The sequence below is a fragment of the Eurosta solidaginis genome, chromosome X (genome assembly GCF_040869045.1).
Source record: "Eurosta solidaginis isolate ZX-2024a chromosome X, ASM4086904v1, whole genome shotgun sequence".
Classification (NCBI taxonomy): Eukaryota; Metazoa; Arthropoda; class Insecta; order Diptera; family Tephritidae; genus Eurosta; species Eurosta solidaginis.
In genome coordinates, this window is record NC_090324.1 from 75,820,044 (window position 1) to 75,847,682 (window position 27,639).

The 27,639-nt window shown below is 38.1% G+C and overlaps 1 protein-coding gene and 1 pseudogene across 1 annotated transcript; one reads left to right on the top strand and one right to left on the bottom strand.

The window, feature by feature from the left end:
* Nucleotides 1-24,187: 24,187 nt before the first annotated feature.
* On the top strand, nucleotides 24,188-24,798 carry LOC137234569 (glutathione S-transferase 1-1-like). Its single transcript, XM_067758026.1, has one exon. It carries the CDS (start codon nucleotides 24,252-24,254, stop codon nucleotides 24,771-24,773), a length of 522 nt encoding a protein of 173 aa, XP_067614127.1. The 5' UTR covers nucleotides 24,188-24,251; the 3' UTR covers nucleotides 24,774-24,798.
* Nucleotides 24,799-24,825: 27 nt separating this feature from the next.
* On the bottom strand, nucleotides 24,826-26,363 carry LOC137235015 (zinc finger protein 26-like; annotated as a pseudogene).
* Between the last annotated feature and the right edge of the window lie 1,276 nt (nucleotides 26,364-27,639).

The window sequence follows — 27,639 nt, forward strand, 5'->3', positions numbered from 1 at the left end:
CTCAGTAACACCTTTCGTTTGATACCCATATCGTACAAACATTCTAGAGTCACCCCTGGCCCACCCTAATGGCGATATCTCGAAAAGGCGTCCACCTATAGACCTAATGCTCACTCCCTCTTAAAATGCTCAGTAACACCTTTCGTTTGATACCCATATCGTACAAACACATCCTAGAGTCACCCCTGGCCCACCCTAATGACGATATCTCGAAAAGGCGTCCACCTATAGACCTCATGCCCACTCCCTCTTAAAATGCTCAGTAGCACCTTTCGTTTGATACCCATATCGTACAAACATTCTGGAGTCACCCTTGGTCCACCTTTATGGCGATATCTCGAAAAGGCGTCCACCTATAGAACTAAGGATTACTCCCTTTTAAAATACTCATTACCATCTTTCATTTGATACCCATATCATACAAACACATTCTAGAGTCACCCCTGGCCCACCCTAATGGCGACATTTCGAAAAGGCGTCCACCTATAGGCCTAATGCCCACTCCCTCTTAAAATGCTCAGTAACACCTTTCATTTGATTCCGATATCGTACAACTAGAGACACCCCTGGTCCACCTTTATGGCGATATCTCGAAACAGCGTCCACCTATGGAACTAAGGATCACTCCTTTTCAAAATACCCATTAACAGCTTTCATTTGATACCCATATCGTACAAACATATTCTAGAGTCACCCCTGGTCCACCTTTATGGCGATTTCTCGAAAAGGCGTTCACCTATAGAACTAAAGCCCATTCCCTTTTAAAATACTCATTATCACCTTTCGTTTGATACCCATATCGTACAAACACATTCTAGAGTCAGCCCTGTCCACCTTTATGGCGATATCCCTAAATGGCGTCCATCCATAGAACTATGGCCTACTCTCTCTTAAAATACTCTTTAATACCTTCCATTTGATACACATGTCATACAACCACATTCCAGGGTTACCCTAGGTTCATTTTCCTACATGGTGATTTTCCTTATTTTGTCTCCATAGCTCTCAACTGAGTATGTAATGTTCGGTTACACCCGAACTTAGCCTTCCTTACTTGTTTATTTTATATTTATCTTAAAAATCGTTTAGGTATGTAGATCTGTTCACAAGATATTTCTTATCTTATACATCCGATTTTTCGGAGATTACGAACGGGTTAAGATTATTGTTCAGCCCCATTCATGAAAGGTATGAAGTCTTCGGCATAGCCGAAGACAGTCCCGTGCTTACTTGTTTATTTTATATTTATCTTAAAAATTGTTTAGATATGTTCAAACTTCACCAAATGTTTACGTGTATAGCATATACTGTTGTCTGAAAAAATCATACAGACCGGTGGTATATATAGTATATATCTCATACAACCGATTGTTGAGATAAGAAACTTTGCGCAATTTCTTCCCCATTTTAACAGCTAGAAGCTTCAAATTTCACCAAATGCTTACGTGTATAGCATATGTTGTTGTCTGAAAAAATCATTGAGATCGTTGGTATATATAGTATATATCTTATACAACCGATTGTTCAGATAGGAAACTTTGCGTAATTCCTTCCCCATTTTAACAGCTAGAAGCTTCAAATTTCACCAAATGCTTACATGTATAGTATATATTGTTGTCTGAAAAAATAATTGAGATCGGTGGTATATATAGTATATATCTCATACAACCGATTGTTCAGATAAGAAACTTTGCGCAATTTCTGCCCCGTTTTAACAGCGAAAAGCTTCAAATTTCACCAAATGCTTATGTATATAGCATGTATTGTTGTCTGAAAAAATCATAGAGATCGGTGGTACATATATTATATACCCCATATAAACTGTATTTTTTTGCCCCTTTTTTACGGCTAGAAGCTTCAAAATTCAAAACATTTCATCAAATAGTTACGTTTACGTCATATATTGTTGAAATACGTGATTCGTAGTCATAGTTTTTACACGCAGACCACAAAAAACCTGAAACTTTGCATCTTCACACAAAGTACCTACCTATTTTTTATTTTATATTTATCTTAAAAATCGTTTAGGTATGTAGATCTGTTGACAAGATATTTCTTATCTTATACATCCGATTATTCGGAGATTACGAACGGGATAAGATTATTGTTCAGCCCCATTCATGAAAGGTATGAAGTCTTCGGCATAGCCGAAAACAGTCCCGTCCTTACTTGTTTATTTTATATTTATCTTAAAAATTGTTTAGATATGTTCAAATTTCACCAAATGTTTACGTGTATAGCATATACTGTTGTCTGAAAAAATCATAGAGACCGGTGGTATATATAGTATATATCTCATACAACCGATTGTTGAGATAAGAAACTTTGCGCAATTTCTTCCCCATTTTAACAGCTAGAAGCTTCAAATTTCACCAAATGCTTACGTGTATAGCATATATTTTTGTCTGAAAAAATCATTGAGATCGGTGGTATATATAGTATATATCTCATACAACCGATTGTTCAGATAAGAAACTTTGCGCAGTTTCTGCTTAATTTTAGCAGCTAGAAGCTTCAAATTTCACCAAATGCTTACGTATATAGCATATATTGTTGTCTGAAAAAATCATACAGATCGGTTGTATATATATTATATACCCCATATAAACTGTATTTTTTTGCCCCTTTTTTACGGCTAGAAGCTTCAAAATTCATCAAATTTCATCAAATAGTTACGTTTACGTCATATATTGTTGAAATACGTGATTCGTAGTCATAGTTTTTACACGCAGACCACAAAAAACCTGAAACTTTGCATCCTCACACAAAGTACCTACCTATTTTTATACCTTTCATGAAAATGAAATGGTATATTAATTTCGTCACGAAACCCAAAATTGTAAGTCCTTAAAGGAAAATAGATAGATCCAACATTAAGTATACCGAAATAATCAGGTTGAAGAGCTGAGTTGATTTAGCCATGTCCGTCTGTCCTTCTGTCTGTTTGTATGCAAACTAGTCCCTCAATTTTTGAGATATCTTGATAAAATTTGGTGAGCGGGTGTATTTGGGTGACCGATTAGACATTTGTCGGAACCGGCCGGATCGGTCCATCTATAGCATATATCCTCCATACAACCGATTTTTCAGAAAAAGAGGATTTTTGTCATATCTTACTCAATTTAACAGATTGAAGCTTCAAACTTCACCATATAATTTGGTATATTGCACATATTTTTGCCTGAAAAAAATGATGAGATCGGTCGTATATATAGTAAATATCCCCCACAAACTGTCATTTTTGCCCCTGTTTACGGATAGAAGCTTCAAAATTCATCAAGTTTCATCAAATATCTACGTTCACTTCATATATTTTTGAAATACGTGATTCGTAGTCGTAGTTTTTATATGCAGACCAAAAAAAACGTGAAGCTTTGCATCCTCACACAAAGTACCTACCTATTTTTATACTCAGTTGAGCAGAGCTCACTGTCCGTTAACACGATAACTTGAGTAAATTTTGAGGTATCTTGATGAAATTTGGTAGGTAGGTTCCTGAGCACTCATCTCAGATCGCTATTTAAAATGAACGATATCGGACTATAACCACGCCCACTTTTTCGATATCGAAAATTTCGAAAAACTGAAAAAGTGCGATAATTCATTACAAAAGACAGATAAAGCGACGAAACTTGGTAGATGAGTTGAACTTATGACGCAAAATAGAAAATTAGCAAAATTTTGGACAATGGGCGTGGCACCGCCCACTTTTAAAAGAAGGTAATTTAAAATTTTGCAAGCTGAAATTTGGCAGTCGTTGAGGATATCATGATGAAATTTGGCAGCAACATTACTCCTATTACTATATGTACGCTTAATAAAAATTAGCGAAATCGGAGAAGGACCACGCCCACTTTTAAAAAAAAATTTTTTTTAAGTAAAATTTTAACAAAAAATTTAATATCTTTACAGTATATAAGTAAATTATGTCAACATTCAACTCCAGTAATGATGTGGTGCAACAAAATACAAAAATAAAAGAAAATTTCAAAATGGGCGTGGCTCCGCCCTTTTTCATTTAATTTGTCTAGGATATTTTTAACGCCATAAGTCGAACAAAAATTAACCAACCCTTTTGAAATTTGGTAGGGGCATAGATTTTATGACGTTAAATGTTTTCTGAGAAAATGGGCGGAATCGGTTGATGCCACGCCCAGTTTTTATACACAGTCGTCCGTCTGTCCTTCCGCATGGCCGTTAACACGATAACTTGAGCAAAAATCGACATATCTTTAATGAACTTTGTTCACGTGCTTACTTTAACTCACTTTATCTTAGTAAAAAAAATGAACGAAATCCGACAATGACCACGCCCACTTTTTCGATATCGAAAATTACGAAAAATGAAAAAATGCCATAATTCTATACCAAATACGAAAAAAGGGATGAAACATGGTAAGGTAATTGGATTGTTTTATTGACGCGAAATATAACTTTAGAAAAAACTTTATAAAATGGTTGCGACACCTACCATATTAAGTAGAAGAAAATGAAAAAGTTCTGCAGGGCGAAAAAAAACCCTTAAAATCCTGGCAGGTATTACATATATAAATAAATTTGCGGTATCCAACAGATAATGTTCTGGGTCACCCTGGTCCACCTGTATGGCGATATCTCGAAAAGGCGACCACCTATACAACAACCACCACTCCCTTTTAAAACCCTCATTAATACCTTTAATTTGATACCCATATCGTACAAACACATTCTAGAGTCACCTCTGGTCCACTTTTATGGCGATATTTCGAAACGGCATCCACCTATAGAACTAAAGCCCACTCCCTTTTAAAATACTCATTAACACCATTCGTTTGATGCCCATATCGTACAAACGCATTCTAGAGTCACCCCTGGTCCACTTTTATGGCGATATTTCGAAACGGCATCCACCTATAGAACTAAGGCCCACTCCCTTTTAAAATACTCATTAACACCATTCGTTTGATGCCCATATTGTACAAACAAATTCTAGGGTCACCCCTGGTCCACCTTTATGGCGATATCTCGAAACGGCGTCCACCTATGGAACTAAGGATTACTCCCTTTTAAAATACTCATTAACACCATTCTTTTGACACCCATATCGTACAAACGCATTCTAGAGTCACCCCTGGTCCACCTTTATGGCGATATCTCGAAAAGGCGACCACCTATACAACAACAACCACTCTCTTTTAAAACCCTAATTAATACCTTTAATTTGATACAAACACATTCTAGAGTCACCCCTGGTCCACTTTTATGGCGATATTTCGAAACGGCATCCACCTATAGAACTAAGGCGCACTCCCTTTTAAAATACTCATTAACACCATTCGTTTGATGCCCATATTGTACAAACAAATTCTAGGGTCACCCCTGGTCCACCTTTATGGCGATATCTCGAAACGGCGTCCACCTATGGAACTAAGGATTACTCCCTTTTAAAATACTCATTAACACCTTTCATTTGATACCCATATCGTACAAACGCATTCTAGAGTCACCCCTGGTCCACCTTTATGGCGATATCTCGAAAAGGCGACCACCTATACAACAACCACCACTCCCTTTTAAAACCCTCATTAATACCTTTAATTTGATACCCATATCGTACAAACACATTCTAGAGTCACCTCTGGTCCACTTTTATGGCGATATTTCGAAACGGCATCCACCTATAGAACTAAAGCCCACTCCCTTTTAAAATACTCATTAACACCATTCGTTTGATGCCCATATCGTACAAACGCATTCTAGAGTCACCCCTGGTCCACCTTTATGGCGATATCTCGAAAATGCGACCACCTATACAACAACCACCACTCCCTTTTAAAACTCTCATTAATACCTTTAATTTGATACCCATGTCGTACAAACACATTCTAGAGTCACCCTTGTCCACCTTTGTGGCGATATTTCGAAACGGCGTCCACCTATAGAATTAAGGACCACTCCCTTTTAAAATACTCATTAACACCTTTCGTTTGATGCCCATATTGTACAAACAAATTCTAGGGTCACCCCTGGTCCACCTTTATGGCGATATCTCGAAACGGCGTTCACCTATGGAACTAAGGATTACTCCCTTTTAAAATACTCATTAACACCTTTCTTTTGATACCCATATTGTACAAACAAATTCTAGGGTGACCTCTGGTCCACCTTTATGGCGATATCTCGAAACGGCGCCCACCTATGGAACTAAGGATTACTCCCTTTTAAAATACTCATTAACACCTTTAATTTGATACCCATATCGTACAAACGCATTCTAGAGTCAACCCTGATCCACCTTTATGGCTATATCCCTAAATGGCGCCCACCTATAGAACTATGGCCCACTCCCTCATAAAATACTCTTTAATGCCTTTCATTTGATACGCATGTCATACAAACACATTCCAGGGTTTCCCTCGGTTCATTTTCCTACATGGTTATTTTCCCTTATGTTGTCACCATAGCTCTCAACTGAGTATGTAATGTTCGGTTACACCCGAACTTAACCTTTCTTACTTGTTTATTTTATATTTATCTTAAAAATCGTTTAGATATGTTCAAATTTCACCAAATGGTTACGTGTATAGCATATATTGTTGTCTAAAAAATCATAGAGACCGGTGGTATATATAATCTCATACAACCGATTGTTCAGATAAGAAACTTTGTGCAATTTCTTCCCCACTTTAACAGCTAGAAGCTTCAAATTTCACCAAATGCTTACGTGTATAGTATATATTGTTGTCTGAAAAAATCAATGAGATCGGTGGTGTATATATTATATATCTCATACAACCGATTGTTCAGATAAGAAACTTTGCGCAGTTTCTGCTCCATTTTAACAGCTAGAAGCTTCAAATTTCACCTAATGCTTACGTATATAGCATATATTGTTGTCTGAAAAAATCATACAGATCGGTTGTATATATATTATATACCCCATATAAACTGTATTTTTTTGCTCCTTTTTACGGCTAGAAGCTTCAAAATTCATCAAATTTCATCAAATAGTTACGTTTACGTCATATATTGTTGAAATACGTGATTCGTAGTCATAGTTTTTACACGCAGCCCACAAAAAACCTGAAACTTTGCATCCTCACACAAAGTACCTACCTATTTTTTATTTTATATTTATCTTAAAAATCGTTTAGGTATGTAGATCTGTTCACAAGATATTTCTTATCTTATACATCCGATTATTCGAAGATTACGAACGGGATAAGATTATTGTTCAGCCCCATTCATGAAAGGTATGAAGTCTTCGGCATAGCCGAAGACAGTCCCGTCCTTACTTGTTTATTTTATATTTATCTTAAAAATTGTTTAGATATGTTCAAATTTCACCAAATGTTTACGTGTATAGCATATACTGTTGTCTGAAAGAATCATAGAGATCTGTGATATATATAGTATATATCTCATACAACCGATTGTTCAGATAAGAAACTTTGCGCAGTTTCTGCTCCATTTTAGCAGCTAGAAGCTTCAAATTTCACCAAATGCTTACGTATATAGCATATATTGTTGTCTGAAAAAATCATACAGCTCGGTTGTATATATATTATATACCCCATATAAACTGTATTTTTTTGCCCCTTTTTTACGGTTAGAAGCTTCAAAATTCATCAAATTTCATCAAATAGTTACGTTTACGTCATATATTGTTGAAATACGTGATTCGTAGTCTTAGTTTTTACACGCAGACCACAAAAAACCTGAAACTTTGCATCCTCACACAAAGTTCCTCCCTATTCTTATACCTTTCATGAAAATGAAATGGTATATTAATTTCGTCACGAAACCCAAAATTGTAAGTCCTTAAAGGAAAATAGATAGACCCAACATTAATTATACCGAAATAATCAGGTTGAAGAGCTGAGTTGATTTAGCCATGTCCGTCTGTCCGTCTGTCGGTCTGTCTGTTTGTATGCAAACTAGTCCCTCAATTTTTAAGATATCTTGATAAAATTTGGTGAGCGGGTGTATTTGGGTGTCCGATTAGACATTTGTCGGAACCGGCCGGATCGGACCATCTATAGCATATATCCTCCATACAACCGATTTTTCAGAAAAAGAGTATTTTTGTCATATCTTACTCAATTTAACAGATTTAAGCTTCAAACTTCACCATATAATTTCGTATATTGCACATATTGTTGCCTGAAAAATTGATGAGATCGGTCGTATATATAGTATATATCCCCCACAACCGATTGTTCAGATAAGAAACTTTTCGTAATTACTGCCCTATTTCAAGAGCTAGAGGCTTCAAATTTCAACGAATGCTTACGTATATAGCATATATTGTTGTCTGAAAAAATCATAAAGATCGGTGGTATATATAGTATATATATGGTGGTATATATAGTATATATATATAGTATATATATATATATATTTTCGCAATTTTAGCCCCATTTTAACAGGTAGAAGCTTCAAATTTCACCGAATCCTTACGTATATGGCATATATTGTTGTCTGAAAAAATCATAGAGATCGGTTGTATATATAGTACATATCTCATTCAACCGATTGTTCAGATAAGAAACTTTTCGCAATTTCTACCCCGTTTTAACAGCTATAAGCTTCAAATTTCACCGATTGCTTACGTATATAGTATATATTGTTGTGTCAAAAAATCATAGAGATCGGTGATATATATAATATATATATGATGGTATATATAGTATATATAAATTTTTTTTGCGATTTCGGCCCCATTTTAACAGCTAGAAGCTTCAAATTTCACCAAATGCTTACGTGTATAGCATATATTGATGTCTGAAAAAATCATTGAGATCGGTGATATACATAGTATATATCTCATACAACCGATTGTTCAGATAAGAAACTTTGCGCAATTTCTGCCCCGTTTTAACAGCTAGAAGCTTCAAATTTCACCAAATGCTTACGCATATAGCATATATTGTTGTCTGAAAAAGTCATAGAGCTCGGTGGTATATGTATTATATACTTCATATAAACTGTCATTTTTGGCCCTTTTTTACGGCTAGAAGCTTCAAAATACATCAAATTTCATCTAATAGTTACGTTTAGCTCATATATTTTGGAAAAACGTGATTCGTAGTCATAGTTTTTACATGCAGACCACAAAAAACGTGAAGCTTTGCATCCTCACACAAAGTACCTACCTATTTTTATACTCAGTTGAGCAGAGCTCACAGAGTATATTAAGTTTGATTGGACAACGGTTGGTTGTACATATATAAAGGAATCGAGATAGATATAGACTTCCATATATCAAAATAATCAGGATCGAAAAAAAATTTGATTGTGCCATGTCCGTCCGTCCGTCCGTCCGTCCGTTAACACGATAACTTGAGTAAATTTTGAGGTATCTTGATGAAATTTGGTATGTAGGTTCCTGAGCACTCATATCAGATCGCTATTTAAAATGAACGATATCGGACTATAACCACGCTCACTTTTTCGATATCGAATATTTCGAAAAACCGAAAAAGTGCGATAATTCATTACCAAAGACAGATAAAGCGACGAAACTTGGTAGATGAGTTGAATTTATGACGCAGAATAGAAAATTAGTAAAATTTTGGACAATGGGCGCGGCACCGCCCACTTTTAAAAGAAGGTAATTTAAAACTTTTGCAAGCTGTAATTTGTCAGTCGTTGAAGATATCATGATGAAATTTGGCAGGGACGTTACTCCTATTACTGTATGTATGCCTAATAAAAATTAGCAAAATCGGAGAAGGACCACGCCCACTTTAAAAAATTTTTTTTTTTAAGTAAAATTTTAACAAAAAATTTAATATCTTTACAGTATATAAGTAAATTATGTCAACATTCAACTCCAGTAATGATATGGTGCAACAAAATACAAAAATAAAAGAAAATTTCAAAATGGGCGTGGCTCCGCCCTTTTTCATTTAATTCGTCTAGAATACTTTTAAGGCCATAAGTCGAAAAAAATTTACCAATCCTTGTGAAATTTGGTAGGTGCATAGATTCTTCGACGATAACTGTTTTCTGTGAAAACGGGCGAAATCGGTTCATGCCACGCCCAGTTTTTATACACAGTCGTTCGTATGTCCTTCCGCATGGCCGTTAACACGATAACTTGAGCAAAAATCGACATATCTTTAATGAACCTAGTTCACGTACTTACTTAAACTCACTTTATCTTGGTATGAAAAATGAACGAAATCCGACAATGACCACGCCCACTTTTTCGATATCGAAAATTACGAAAAATGAAAAAAATGCCATAATTCTATACCAAATACGAAAAAAGGGATGAAACATGGTGAGGTAATTGGATTGATTTATTGACGCGAAATATAACTTTAGAAAAAACTTTATAAAATGGTTGTGACACCTACCATATTAAGTAGAAGAAAATGAAAAAGTTCTGCAGGGCGAAATAAAAACCCTTAAAATCTTGGCAGGTATTACATATATAAATAAATTAGCGGTATCCAACAGATGATGTTTTGGGTCACCCTGGTCCACATTTTGGTCGATATCTGGAAAACGCCTTCACATATACAACTACCACTACTCCCTTTTAAAACTCTCATTAATACCTGTAATTTGATACCCATATCGTACAAACACATTCTAGAGTCACCCCTGGTCCACCTTTATGGCGATATTTCGAAACGGCGTCCACCTATAGAACTAAGGCCCACTCCCCTTTAAAATACTCATTAACACCTTTCGTTTGATGCCCATATTGTACAAACAAATTCTAGGGTCACCCCTGGTCCACCTTTATGGCGATATTTCGAAACGGCGTCCACCTATAGAACTAAGGCCCACTCCCTTTTAAAATACTCATTAACACCATTCGTTTGATGCCCATATTGTACAAACAAATTCTAGGGTCACCCCTGGTCCACCTTTATGGCGATATCTGGAAACGGCGTCCACCTATGGAACTAAGGATTACTCGCTTTTAAAATACTCATTAACACCTTTCATTTGATACCCATATCGTACAAACGCATTCTAGAGTCACCCCTGGTCCACCTTTATGGCGATATCTCGAAAAGGCGACCACCTATACAACTACCACCACTCCCTTTTAAACCCTCATTAATACCTTTAATTTGATACCCATATCGTACAAACAAATTCTAGGGTCACACCTGGTCCACCTTTATGGCGATATCTCGAAACGGCGTCCACCTGTGGAACTAAGCATCACTCCCTTTTAAAATACTCATTAACACCTTTCTTTTGATACCCATATTGTACAAACAAATTCTAGGGTCACCCCTAGTCCACCTTTATGGCGATATCTCGAAACGGCGTCCACCTATGGAACTAAGGATTATTCCCTTTTAAAATACTCATTAGCACCTTTCATTTGATACCCATATCGTACAAACGCATTCTAGAGTCACCCCTGGTCCACCTTTATGGCGATATCTCGAAAAGGCGACCACCTATACAACTACCACCACTCCCTTTTAAAACCCTCATTAATACCTTTAATTTGATACCCATATCGTACAAACATATTCTAGGGTCACACCTGGTCCACCTTTATGGCGATATCCCGAAACGGCGTCCACCTGTGGAACTAAGCATCACTCCCTTTTAAAATACTCATTAACACCTTTCTTTTGATACCCATATTGTACAAACAAATTCTAGGGTCAACCCTGGTCCACCTTTATGGCGATATCTCGAAACGGCGTCCAGCTATGGAACTAAGGATTACTCTCTTTTAAAATACTCATTAACATCTTTCGTTTGATACCCATATTGTACAAACGCATTCTAGGGTCACACCTGGTCCACCTTTATGGCGATATCTCGAAACGGTGTCCACCTGTGGAACTAAGCATCACTCCCTTTTAAAATACTCATTAGCACCTTTCTTTTGATACCCATATTGTACAAACAAATTCTAGGGTCACCCCTGGTCCACCTTTGTGGCGATATCTCGAAACGGCGTCCACCTATGGAACTAAGGATTACTTCCTTTTAAAATACTCATTCACACCTTTCTTTTGATACCCATATTGTACAAACAAATTCTAGGGTCACCCCTGGTCCACCTTTATGGCGATACCTCGAAACGGCGTCCACCTATGGAACTAAAAATTACTCCGTTTTAAAATACTCATTAACACCTTTCATTTGATACCCATATCGTACAAACGCATTCTAGAGTCACCCCTGGTCTACTTTTATGGCGATATCTCGAAAAGGCGACCACCTATACAACTACCACCACTCCCTTTTAAAACCCTCCTTAATACCTTTAATTTGATACCCATATCGTACAAACAAATTCTAGGGTCACACCTGGTCCACCTTTATGCCGATATCTCGAAACGGCGTCCACCTGTGGAACTAAGCATCGCTCCCTTTTATAATACTCATTAACACCTTTCTTTTGATACCCATATTGTACAAACAAATTCTAGGGTCACCCCTGGTCCACCTTTATGGCGATATCTCGAAACGGCGTTCACCTATGGAACTAAGGATTACTCCCTTTTAAAATACTCATTAACACCTTTCTTTTGATACCCATATTATACAAACAAATTCTAGGGTCACCCCTGGTCCACCTTTATGGCAATATCTCGAAACGGCGTCCATCTATGGAACTAAGGATTACTCCCTTTTAAAATAATCATTAACACCTTTCATTTGATACCCATATCGTACAAACGCATTCTAGAGTCAACCCTGATCCACCTTTATGGCTATATCCCTAAATGGCGTCCACCTATAGAACTATGGCCCACTCCCTCATAAAATACTTTAACACCTTTCATTTGATACCCATATTGTACAAACAAATTCTAGAGTCAACCCTGATCCACCTTTATGGCGATATACCTAAATGGCGTCCACCTATAGAACTATGGCCCACTCCTTCTTAAAATACTCTTTAATGCCTTTCATTTGATACACATGTCATACAAACACATTCCAGGGTTTCCCTCGGTTCATTTTCCTACATGGTTATTTTCCCTTATGTTGTCACCATAGTTCTCAACTGAGTATGTAATGTTCGGTTACACCCGAACTTAACCTTCCTTACTTGTTTATTTTATATCTATCTTAAAAATTGTTTAGATATGTTCAAATTTCACCAAATGTTTACGTGTATAGCATATACTGTTGTCTGAAAAAATCATAGAGACCGGTGGTATATATAATATATATCTCATACAAACGATTATTGAGATAAGAAACTTTGCGCAATTTCTTCCCCATTTTAACAGCTAGAAGCTTCAAATTTCACCAAATGCTTACGTGTATAGCATATATTGTTGTCTGAAAAAATCATTGAGATCGGTGGTATATATAGTATATATCTCATACGACCGGTTGTTCAGATAAGAAACTTTGCGCAGTTTCTGCCCCATTTTAGCAGTTAGAAGCTTCAAATTTCACCAAATGCTTACGTATATAGCATATATTGTTGTCTGAAAAAATCATAGAGATCGGTTGTATATATTATATACCCAATATAAACTGTATTTTTTTGCCCCTTTTTTACGGCTAGAAGCTTCAAAATTCATCAAATTTCATCAAATAGTTACGTTTACGTCATATATTGTTGAAATACGTGATTCGTAGTCATAGTTTTTACGCGCAGACCACAAAAAACCTGAAACTTTGCATCCTCACACAAAGTACCTACCTATTTTTATACATTTCATGAAAATGAAATGGTATATTAATTTCGTCATGAAACCCAAAATTGTAAGTCCTTAAAGGAAAATAGATAGACCCAACATTAAGTATACCGAAATAATCAGGTTGAAGAGCTGAGTTGATTTAGCCATGTCCGTCTGTCCGTCTGTCTGTTTGTATGCAAACTAGTCCCTCAGTTTTTGAGATATCTTGATAAAATTTGGTGAGCGGGTGTATTTGGGTGTCCGATTAGACATTTGTCGGAACCGGCCGGATCGGACCACTATAGCATATATCCTCCATACAACCGATTTTTCAGAAAAAGAGGATTTTTGTCATATCTTACTCAATTTAACAGATTGAAGCCTCAAACTTCACCATATAATTTCGTATATTGCACATATTGTTGCCTGAAAAAATTGATGAGATCGGTCGTATATATAGTATATATCCCCCACAACCGATTGTTCAGATGCGAAACTTTTCGTAATTACTGCCCTATTTTAAGAGCTAGAGGATTCAAATTTCAACGAATGCTTACGTATATGGCATATATTGTTGTCTGAAAAAATCATAAAGATCGGTGGTATATATAGTATATATATGGTGGTATATATAGTATATATATATATATTTTCGCAATTTTAGCCCCATTTTAGCAGCTAGAAGCTTCAAATTTCACCGAATGCTTACGTATATGGCATGTATTGTTGTCTGAAAAAATCATAGAGATCAGTTGTATATATAGTACCTATCTCATTCAACCGATTGTTCAGATAAGAAACTTTTCGCAATTTCTACACGATTTTAACAGCTATTAGCTTCAAATTTCACCGATTGCTTACGTATATAGTATATATTGTTGTGTCATAGAGATCGGTGATATATATAATATATATATGATGGTATATATAGTATATATATAGTATATATATTTTTTTTTGCGATTTCGGCCCCATTTTAACAGCTAGAAGCTTCATATTTCACCAAATGCTTACGTGTATAGCATATATTGATGTCTGAAAAAATCATTGAGATCGGTATTATCAAATAATGATGTTTTTCCAAATGATTCTGCATTTAGATCTAGAATGTATACTTACAAAATAGAGATCATATAAAAAACTGAAAAGTTATAAAAAGAAGCCACATCCAATGTCAAGTTATTATTTATTGAATAAATATAAAATTATAAATTGATTATAAATTTAATTTTCGTGTTTTATTTATTACTATGTAATCTTCATCATCAGTGTCTTCATCTGCAGTAAGTTTGGCAGATACTTTGCCATTGACATCATCAGTTACTCCAAATAGTGTTTGTCCATCTGTATAGGCTCGATCATAATTTGTACAAAAGTTCGTTTCCAATGGCCAACTAACACTAAACCCTTTACCAAAACATGATGAAATATTACACTTAATATCGACTGAACATTCAACTTTCCAATAACATGCACTATTCAAATACGTCTTTGAATTATCACCAGGTTTTAATTGGGGTGTAGCTATTATACCAACATGTAATTGAGGTTGTACATCATACCCAAAACCTCCATAAATTGGATGATATGTTCCATAAGGTTCAATAGTTCTTGCATATACATCATTTATATTATAAATTACAATTGGAGTTGTTGTTGTCTTACTTAAACCAATATCTCCACTTACTGGCACATTTGCACTTTTAAAAAATTGCAATACATGACTATGGGGTCGAGTTTTATTTGAATGCACTTTGTAAGTTTGGCGTGTATAAGGAACAAAATGATCTTTTCCTCTCTTAATGAAATTACTTTTAGGTTTGTATTCATAATGGGCAATTGGTATTCCAATTGCTTGATTAATTAAAAATTGATGAACTTGTTCGTCCATTCGAATTGCTCCTTTATTGTGAATAATATAATCTTTATATACAGCTTAATCTGGATTCTTTTCTCTATTCCATTCATGTATAAAATATTGTTCAATTGGATGAGGTACGCACAATGCATTAGAAGGTATATGTTTATAATATTTTTCATATATTTCTTTCACATTCATATCTTTGACATCAGTAACTTGCATTGGATCAGTAGTACTACATGTATATGAAACATTTTTACCATAACATTTCTTATTTAATCCTGTAGCAATCAATCCAATAGGAACATATTCAGACGTTGCAGTATCTGAAATGGTAGATCCAACATCAAAAGCAGTTCTAGTTCCTAATGGTGTAACAGAACAAGAAACTTTTACAACTTCGGCTGTACTAGGTAACATATCAAATTCTGCTTCACTTAAATAAAATGGAACAAAATCAACTGGAATTAAAGCTAAAGGTGTTGTTATTTGATCAATAGTTGGTGAAGTTTGTATATTTTCAGTACTATATCCATAGCTAATTAATATTTTTGTTTTCGTGAAATTCATATGATTACTTGAACATGGTCTACTTGGTCTCATCAATGTGATACTCTCAGAAGAGGAATCTCCACTTCCTGTTGCACCCGATCTCGCACCGGAATTCGGGCCACGACCTGAACTACTTTGCTGATGAATATTTTCTTGCATATCAACATCCATAGTAGGATTATTATTACCAAGATGATTTGGGTTTTCAATGAAAATAAGATCTGGTTCAACAGATTTATCGATTGAATTATCTTCTTCAATTCTTGGTTGTTTGGCGGGGAGTTCGTTATTGGCTTCGGAGCTAGATGGTTCATTAGCTCTTGCACGTTGTTGTGCATCAAATTCTGCTTTTGTTAAATGCCACTTATAACCTCCTGTTTTATATGATGCATAAATTGTTTTTGCTATTTGTGATGTCGATTTAAAATCTTGTATATTTCTGTATCCACCTTTATTTGGTTGAAATTTAATATTATTCCATTCTTCGGCTATATCTTGTTCTCTTCTTGCATATACAATTTGAGTAAACGTTTTTTGAACATTACTCATATTTGGATAATGAACTCCAAATATTGTTTCAAAACCATACCATAGATATACCAATTATTCCAAGTAATTCTTCTAAAGATTCATTATGTTGATTATCTTTTATAAAATTTAATATTGCTTCACGATATGCTTCTCTAATTTGAGATTTTGTTGTAGCTAATTCATATTCTATATCGTGTATATATGCATCAACATCCACATCATTAATTGGTTCATCATCTTTGTATATTGTATTACCGGGCCCAAAATAATTATACCCTGGATATGTAAATCCGTCCCTAATAAAACTAGTGTGGCACATTGCCTTATATACTGTTCAACAACATTGTATCATAATCTATTTTAGCACTACGTGTTATGTATATTCTGCAACAACTCGTTCGAGTTGAATTATGCGCAGTAAAAATAATAAAACATTATGACGACGACGACGACGACGACTGGTGCACCGGCAAAGGCAATCAGCACAGGAAGCAATTTTCCGATCGACAGCATCGGCCGTAGGCCATGGTTGCTAAGTCATGATCTGTGAAATTGCTTCCTCTGCTGATTGCCTTTGCGGGTGCACCAGTCGTCGTCGTCGTTGTCGTCATAATGTTTTATTATTTTTACCACGCATAGTGCGGATGGACAAAACGTATTTTTAGACATGAAAATTGTATATAAAGGCGAGGATTTGAAATTTAAAGTTAAATGTTTTTGAACAGTGACAGTGAAAATAGTGTGTGTAGTTATTGTTATTCACCTGAAAATAATGTTGAGGAAACAAGTGAAGATGAATCGCGAACCGGTGGTGATCGACGATGTGTCGCCGGTAATGACAGAAAACGAAGAGGAAGCGATATTAGAAGAGACGAAGAAAAAATACGAAGATCAAATTCAATCTCTTCCAACTACTCAGATGGTGGAAGTGGCTCTGACGAAGGAGAAAAAAAGGAAACGGAAATCAGACAATCAGGAAACAACGAAAAAGATGAAATTGGATATAGATGGCGAAATGAGGAAGGCATCGATTCTACCGGAGAATTCGGACAACATTTCTCTTCTTTCTGTGCTGCTGGTGATATGGACGACGGAATTTCTGTTGGATATAAATTCGACATTGGAAAAATTGATATCTCTCTCTTTGGTGGAGAAGATGTACGAGGCGAAGAGGTACCTGCACAATCTGATGGAATCGATGGCTTTTGTTCAAAAGCAACTGCTGAACCAAAACAAAGAATTAGGTAATACAAATAATTTATATAATATAAAAATATATATTAATTATTTTTTTTAACAGGCAAGTGTTCAATGAGAAGTTGAGTAAGTATCATCTTAAACAGCGAGTGGTACACGACGTACCTGGATGCCCATATGACATTGGAGACATTCAATTGGATCACAAACAAATATGCAGAAAATTTTTAGGGGCCATCGTCATCATTTCGTACCACGGCAACCACATCCACATCATCCACGACTGATGAACCAGATATCTCAAATTCCGGGTGTAAAAAGAGAGGAAAGGGAGACAAAGTAATTGTTTAGGCAGGATACCTAACTTTTCCGCATCTGTCTGCAATCCCCCCAATGCAACCCTGCGAATCGATACTCGAATTAATTTGTAACCACCCACACCATCACCGCCACATGCATGTGCATGCATGTACATGTACGTGTATGTGTGTTTTTGTCAGCACTCATGCATATGCATGTCGGGGTTGATGTGTGGGTGCCTTTCCCCTCCAAAACGGAGGATTTTGCGGGTCAACGGTTGTAGCTTGCTATACAACCGGCCTCTTGGATTGTAGCAGCCAACGCGTACACATCTGCCGCCAGCGATCTCTGCCGTAGTCACATATTCACAAGGTAATATATTTTCCTGTATATTTATTATCTACCCAATAAAACATATCATTATAACGAGAAATCTCGTATTCTCTTATTTTTATTCCCACACGCCATATTCCCATTGAGATCGACCCCGGTGCGCCCACCTCTCGCAAGGATCAGACGCACCCCGGCCGAACATTTGGTCCTATCTCACCAGGAATTGGAAACAGCACCTTAACAATACAGTCCACAACATAATTAGCCCGAAAATTTATACGGAAAAATATTTACCCACCAACAGCTATACAAAACCAAAACTAAAAGGTTATATTTGATATCAAAACGTGAAAAAAACACTGAGCAAGCGACAGCCAGCTTAAGCCATCAGCAACACCACAAGTCATCTTGCCACATCATCACCAGAACAGCAAACAGCCACAACGTAAGTGCAATATTTCTTGCCACAATTTGTTTTTTTGGTTATAAACTATACAAAAACCGTGTAAAAATATATACTGTGAGTGCCATACACGTATTAATCGTATTTAAGCGCGAAAAGTGTGAATAATTTATTAGTGTCGAAAAGATAATTAAGTGCAAACGCGGGACATTAACGTTGTCTTAGATCCCTTGTGACTATCTGGTATGTGCTCCCACCAGCGGTAAGGCTCTCCAGACACAGCACAAGGAAGAGGTGCACATAACCTTACTTTCACAAAAAATTCACGCCATTCGATTGCGGCAAATTTCACTTTCTTTTGCGTCACTATTATTTTCACTAATTTCTCTAATCAATCTTTGTTACACAGTTTCGTTCTTTATTGCATAAGATTTATTTCACGATTTCACACTTTTCGTCGAGTTTATATCAACGCGCGCACTTATTTTATAATAATATTAAACGTTTGGCGAGTGGCCCCCTTTACCTCACACAGTACACATTGGTGTTGCTCCCCCCTACTCCCTGTTTTACAGCACAAATACTCTGCAAAGTCAGACAAAATAAACACATTAGGAGTAATAACTAAAATTTTGCGTAATTTAATAGTTGTTGGTTGGGTGATTCGAACAGGTTCATACAAATTTACATTCCTCACTCAATTTGTCCACAAATTTTTCAACCATGAACATGGATTCCTACATTAGATTGGCCGATCGAATAATCGAATTCGAGGCCGATGCCAAGTGGCAGGATATGGACAAATTCTTGTCAAATCGTTTTCAGACACTTGAAACCGTGTCTGGTTTTACAGGGAATGTCACTTCTAAAGTGCAAAAGTCTAACCCGTCGCGCCAGTCGACAGAAACCCCTACAAAAAGACTTGGTGCTTTTCAAACAAAAGTAACCAAGCAAACAACAAAATCAATATGTAAAATGTGCAAATCTACGGAGCACAGATTACGAAACTGTTCATGTTTTTGCGATTTAAACCCGGTAGAAAGGATTAAATTCGTCAAATCCACAAATGGCTGCCTGAATTGTTTATCCCCAGGACACACAGTGACGAGGTGCACCAGTTCGTACAACTGTTCCAAATGCCACTCTCGTCACCACACGCTCCTGCATGCGGACACACTTCAGCAACTGGCGGTGCGCAACCCTTTCAAAGATGCGGATAATACCCCATCAACTTCGGTACAGGCACGGAAAAGACAAGAAGCGGGACAACCACCTTCCTCTAAGAACCAGATTGTCAAATCCTGCCATGCCAATTCCAGCACAGGTGTGCTATAAGGAACTGCTCGCGTACACATTCACCACAATGGTACCGACTTCTCCACGCGGGCATTAATTGATTCTGGGTCTGAATGTTCCTTTATAACTGAAAGACTGAAACTCAGAATCAATTTGCCAGCGAGAAAAATGCATGCCCATGTTTCAGGCATCACAAATGCGGTGTCAGCTCAGGTGAAAGAAGCATCCAACATCGAATTACGTTCACCAGTGGATCCCTGCTTCAGCCTGACTACACCCGTACTAGTTCTAGCGAAACTCACTGGGAATCTTCCATCCTGCCATATCAACGCAATGACTATGCAGGCATTCCCAGACTTGGTTTTGGCAGACAAGAGGTTCTACGTCAACGAAGACGTAGACCTCATACTTGGCGGAGACATATTTCCCCAAATTATAATGAACGGTATAAAAAAGAATGTGCTAAACACACTCTTAGCCCAAGAGACAGTGTTCGGTTGGATACTGACCGGTCGTATCGAATCACCGAATCCAACGGAGTGCATTATGTCTTTCTACAGCGAGGTTGCGTTAGACAACCAACTCAAAGCTTTCTGGGAGGTAGAAAATGTACCCAAAAATAAAATATTAAATGAGGATGAAAGGTACTGCGAACAACTATTTAAAGAAACAACGCAGCGAAGTGAGAATGGAAGGTACACCGTGTCACTACCATTCCGGCAGGATTACCCTAACAATATTAACTTAGGACAATCCCTGAAGCGTGCATGCTCTCAATTCTTTCGGAATGAGGGGCGGCTAATAAAAAAGCCAGATTTAGGTAAGGAATATGTTCGGGTGTTGTCAGAATATGAAACGCTCGGACATATGGAAAAATTGAAAAGAAATATCCCATCCGACTATTCGGATCATTACTTCCTGCCCCACCACGCCGTTATTAAAGCGGAAAGTACCACTACAAATGTACGCGTAGTATTCAATGCCTCGAGCCCTACGGCCAACGCGAAGAGCCTAAATGATATTCTACTCCCAGGCCCAGTTCTACAAGCCGATCTACCCAGCCTTATATTACGATGGAGACTATACCGTTTTGTCTTCAATAGCGACATCGAAAAGATGTATCGTCAAATTTGGGTGAACGAAAATCACACCAAATTTCAACGCATTGTATACCGCACTTCCCAGAATGACCCTATTAGTCTCTACGAATTAAAGACGGTTACCTTCGGAGTGAATTGCGCTCCATACCTCGCGATAAGAATGCTTCTTCAACTAGCAGACGACGTCTCAAATTCACACCCTACAGCGACTAGCATACTGCGAGAATACATGTATGTAGATGACGTGTTAGCGGGTGGACATACGATCACATCGACCATTAAAGCCAGAGATGAAATTCGTCAAGTCCTACACTCCGCGGGCTTTCCACTTCGCAAACGGACATCCAATTCAGAGGACATTCTAAGGGACATCCCCAAAGCAGACCTGCTCAGTGAAAACTTCCTGGCCTTCGAAGATACCAGTTCCGTTAAAGCATTAGGAATTCGATGGAATGCCCTCTCCAATTTATTTTATTTTAAAGCAGGGACGCTGGACAACCCGGAAAACATTACAAAAAGAGCGATACTATCAGCAATCGCCAAACTTTTTGATCCATTAGGGTGGCTGGCACCAATGGTCATTGTGGCAAAAATACTCATGCAGAGTATTTGGTTGGAAGGCACCGCTTGGGACGAACCAGTATCTACCAGTACGCTGGAACGATGGAAAACCTTCACCGACCAATACCATGAAATCGATAAAATCCGGATACCTAGATGGGTCAACTTTTCACCAGGAACCGACATCGAGATCCATGGATTTTGTGATGCATCCGAGAAGGCTTATGCAGCAGCCGTTTACATGCGCGTAAAAACGGATAATGACATCTGGACAAACCTGCTTCTAGCCAAAACCCGAGTAGCCCCAGTGAAAACTCTTTCTCTTCCACGAATGGAACTTTGCGGAGCCGTGCTGTTAGCGGAAATTACCGAATCAATTTTCAGGAACCTCAAGTTGGGACCAGTGAAAGTGCACCTTTGGACGGATTCAACTATCGTCCTCGCATGGATAAGGAAACCGCCGTGTTCCTGGTCCACTTTCGTCGCACATCGGATCACCAAGATCATCGACATGGTCGGAAATAAGGACTGGTTGCATGTAAACTCAGAATCTAACCCAGCAGATTTAGGTAGCAGAGGATTACCTGCGTCTGAATTGGTCAACAATTCGTTGTGGTGGCAGGGACCTTCTTGGCTGCAAGAAGACACTTCCCATTGGCCAGCACAAGAAAGTGACTATATCACCTCCGTAGAGGAAAAGAGGGCGAAGACCTGCGCAACAACAACAGTAAATACTACCGATGTTCTCCAACGCTTTTCAGACCTACCTAGGGCTTTACGGGTGCTCTCATACATGATGAGGTTCTACCGAAGAACTCACCCCAAAACAAAAAAATCATTTCAGGTTAAGTCACTTTTAATCTCTCCTGATGAGATCAAATCAGTAACCCAACTCTTAATTAAAATCTATCAGAAACAACACTATAGTTCCGAATATAGTGATCTAAAACACGGAAAACCAATTGTAGGGAAAAGTGCAATACTCTCACTTAATCCCTACCTAGACCAACATGGCATCATTCGGGTAGGAGGGCGACTCGGGGCGTCAAAGGACTTAGCTTTTAATGAACGCCACCAAATCCTCCTCTCATACAACTGCCGGTTATCCCGTCTGACAGTCCTAATGTTTCATCAACAAAGTCTGCATGGGGAAAACCAACTTATGTTACGTCTGATACGCACCCAATACTGGATACCTAACATCAAAACCATGATTAGGGCAACCATTCATAATTGCAAAGTTTGCATTATACACCGAAAGCGTGCTCAGATCCAACTTATGGGTATTCTCCCTAGCGGCATTTGCCCGTTTCATATCTAGGCGCGGATGCCCGAAAGATATTTACTCCGACAATGGTACGAACTTTGTCGGAGCGTCACGATCCTTACGATCAGAATTCAAGACTTTCATCTCACAAGCGCGAGAGAACGCTGTCTCAAAGTATAGCCACCAGTCACTCACGTGGCATTTCATCCCTCCGGGCGCTCCCCATATGGGAGGGCTGTGGGAGGCTGGAGTGAAAAGCTTCAAAAGAGGCAAAAGAGGCATACCTGAACTCGCGGCCGCTCAGCCCGGCGTCCAATGACCCGACGGACCTAGAGCCACTTACCCCAGGCCATTTCCTCACTGGCAGCCATCTACTGGCTCCGCCAGAGCCAGATGCTAGTGAGAGCCCTGCCTCGATGATCAATCGATGGCAGAAAATCAAAGCCCTCCATCACACTTTCTGCAAACGATGGAAGGTGGAATATCTATCCGAACTTCAAAAACGAGTGGAGTGGAAGCATCCCAAAGAAAATATAAAAGTGGGAGACCTCGCTGTCCTTAAAGAGGACAACTTATCTCCCAACGAATGAAGGTTAGGTCGAGTCGTCAATGTACACCCCGGCGAAGATAACCGAGTTCGCATAGTTGACCTCATAACAGAGAAGGATCAAGTCAGAGGACCTTTGGTCAAACTGATCCTTCTTCAAACGGAGGAGATGGATTGCGACAAGGCCAAGAGCTCCACATAACAATCCCTCCTTTCCGAACTCCACCACCCTATCGATAATCCACCGTAACCCAGCTCTCGTTCACCCGAACGAGGCCAACAAACCCCATCACCCACGCTCCCTCTCGGGAACCAGAGATCACCCATCTCTCGATCAACCCGAACGAGGCCAACACAATCCTGACGCAGATCCACCAATCTGCCACACAACACAAACCCCCCCCCCCCCCCCCTTTTTTTTTATTCTTTGGCACACTATGGCCAAAATACTGGAGCTTAATAACAATAAGAGCAACTCATAATAGTGCATGGAATCACACCGGTAGCTTAGCCGTATCCGGAAGTATTTCATTTGAGCAATTCTAGCGCACGCATCAGAGTTTCCTGTGCTCTCCCCGCACAATCGAAATGCACCAAATCACCTATGCCGAGTTTTTTTAATAAGTCGTTGAAGCTTTAAATTGCAAATTTTGTTTTCATCGTAAAGCAAACATAAATACACCAAGTACAAACATGGATTTCTATGACACAGCTGGTTCTGCCCCTTGCCGATCGGTTATAATGACCGCAAAAGCGCTTGGTCTCAACTTAAATAAGAAACCAATGAATCTTATGGCTGGCGAGCACATGAAACCAGAATATCTTAAACTAAATCCACAGCACACTATTCCTACGCTGGTCGACAATGGTTTCCCACTTTGGGAATCACGCGCAATTATGGTCTATTTGGCTGAGAAATATGGCAAAGATGATACGCTGAAATGCCCCAAAAGGAAAGCAGTTATCAATCAATGTGATCCAGAGTTGTACAAGAAAATTGAATCAGCTTTTGACCTGCTAAATACTTTCCTCGAAGGACACAAGTATGTAGCTGGTGATGCACTTACCTTACCCGATCTTTCTATACTTGCGACAGCGTCCACTTTTGAAGTAGCCGGATTTGATTTTAGTAAATATGCTAATATGGCCAAATGGCATGCTAATGTAAAGAAATCTGCACCAGGCGCCGATGAGAATTGGGAGGGTTGTTTATAGTTCAAGGCGAAGTTCTTCAGCTGAATTTGAGGCTAATTTTTGTGTAGTTTTTTTAAATTGCAACACACCGGCACCTACAAGGAAAGAACAAGTTAATATCATATTTACAGTAACCATTCTTTGTCTTCTCACCTGTATGTCTCATTTCATGATACTTTCGTGTATCGGGTTTGGCAAATTTAAGATCTCAATGAAGACAAGCATATTCCTTTAGTTTTTCAAATTACCAGCACTATTGCAAACCTTGCTACAGAAGCGACATGGCCATGTACATACGTTCCAGCGTATGGTAGTTCATGTGAATCGTCAATTCGTTCTTAGTCGTTTATGCATACCACAATGTGAGCATACATACCTTTTTGATGCCAGCATGCCGCTTCAGATGTACTTTTAACTTGTCTTTATTGGCAAAACGACGTGTACAATGTGGCTGATCACACGAAAATGGACGTTCAGATTTATCTTTGTGCGTATAGCGATGTTCACGAAGGATTGTCGTACTTTTAAATCCTTTGCCACATGTTTCACAAATGTTCAGGGCCCAGTTTGTGAATCTCCCTCTTTTGTACGTTTAATGCCGATTTGCATTTGTATATCTTACCGCAACCCTCTTCATCGCATTCAAACAAAAACTCGCATTATCTTCATTCTGATTCAGATGTCTTGAACCCACTCCACCGCGTGCAAAATTTATTGCAACCTTCTCGCGTACAAGGATAGGGTTTGAGACCTTTATGCTCACGATTATGTGCCAGGAGGCGGTGCTCAACAAAAAAAAAAAAAAAAAAAAAAAACCCGGCGGACAAATCTCACAATGATAGATAGTTAATTTCTTCGTTTTGATTCTTATGGCTTTTGAGGCCGGTGTTTTGACAGTTTTTGATTTATTCCTTGTGCTTCTGCGCTTATACCCAGTTTTAACATCTTGAGAATCTTTGAAGCTAGCTAATGACATGTTATCTTCAGAATCATCAGGATTCCCAGATTCCTTTGCATTATCAGATAGATTATGTTCGTTTTCGGTATTGGTAAATGAATTGAAATCATGAACAAGCTCTTGTGCATTTTCAGTCGTATTTATAGTTCGTTTCTTGTGGCTCTTGGCTGTCCTCTTGTTGGTGTTCTTTACATTTTTTTTTAATTTCTGGTATCAGCTATTTCGGATTGTGCTTTTTCTTCCTATTCTTTACGAAGGTGATTATATTGTTCTATTGGCAAATTATCCGTAGATACTTCCTTAACGTCTCTATCGCTTGAAAGTGAAAATGGTTTATCATCTTCAAAAGTCACCACATCGCCCGTATGCAAGAGCTCTTCAAATCGTCTAATGGAATCTATACACATTCTGCGAAACTTATAGAATGCAATAATGTGTTGATAACAGCTCATGCAGAGGAATTTGGAGTATTTATTAGAAGCGCAAAATTCATTTGATATGCACGCGGATACTTTAGTCAAATGATCGGGTAACTCGAAAATGTTCACATACGCGTCCCCTTCTGCATTATTAATCTTGTTCAGTTCTTTAACACATACTCGGCAGAAGTTATCAGCGTTCCACATAGGCACATCAACTGTGGGTATATCCATGATGTTGAAAGCTTTTTCATACGAAAATTATTCTTTATTGTCAATTTGCATGATTCAGCACATCACAGATTATACAGCTGCCCACATTGTGTTTCGATTTGTAAGATGGTCCGCATCAAGTAATTTGCTCTTTCAGGATACTCATGTATGTAACTTTTCCAAATATCACGTGCAACCCCTGAAGAAACATTTAGTTTCACCTTGCTAACATGTCGAACTTTATTGAATGCCCTTTATAGCGTACGTGGCTTGGATGACCCAACACCACGCATAAGAACCAATCAATTCATGCGCTTCTGCAATGCGTTCGTCTGAGTATTCGAGGTGTGTTTTTAAATAATCGAAATTTGATTCGCCCCCTTTAATGCAAACAGTGCGTAGAGCATCACCACCGTAGCGACTCCTAACATATGGAGCGGCACCATGTTCTAATAACAGCTTGGTAGTTTCTAGCCTATGTTCCTGTATCGCATAATGTTAGCGCAGTCTTTTCTCGTATATCCTTGGCAGTAACATCTGCGCCTTTATTAATCAAATATAAACATAAATGTGTGGATTGTACTGAATTTATCAAACAAATGCCACCATTAATATTCGTTTTTTTTAATATCCGCACCACCTTCAACTAGGTGTTGAACAATTTCCACGTGTGTACGTTTTCTTTTGACACTGACTGTATATTTTTATATACTTAGATTTTCGTTCTAAGATCAATGAAATGAAAAGGTCACTTCAAATTCGTTCTATGTATATATTAAGCGAGTTATACCTGGGCTTTTTCGATAGCCTCATTGAATCATTCCTTAACTAATTAAACTGTTGTTTGTGTTGTTGTAGCAACAACTAATTAAACTAATCCAATTTAAGAATTCAGTGATTTAGTTCAGCAGTTTCCCAACCCTATTAAATATATATACATGTGTCATAAAACAACGCACTGGTGTAGATTCAGAATCGGAGGTGGCATTTATATCACAGCCAATGCGTACCAAACATTTGACCATAGGCAATTTTCCTGAAACAACAGCACACCAGAGTGGCGTGACAAAATGAAAGGTATGATCTTCGGGCACTTCATAAAGGCCACGCGGTTCAATATCAGCCTCACAAACGGTTACCAAATATCCTGCTACAGGCACGCCACCACGTTCTCAGGCTTTGAAAAGCGGTGCGCAACCATTTCGCACTTTTTTGACAATTTCGCGACGAATGTCACGGCAATAGCTTTCGAAATCATCACGTATACTTGGACAGCACAGAGTCATCCTTACAACGT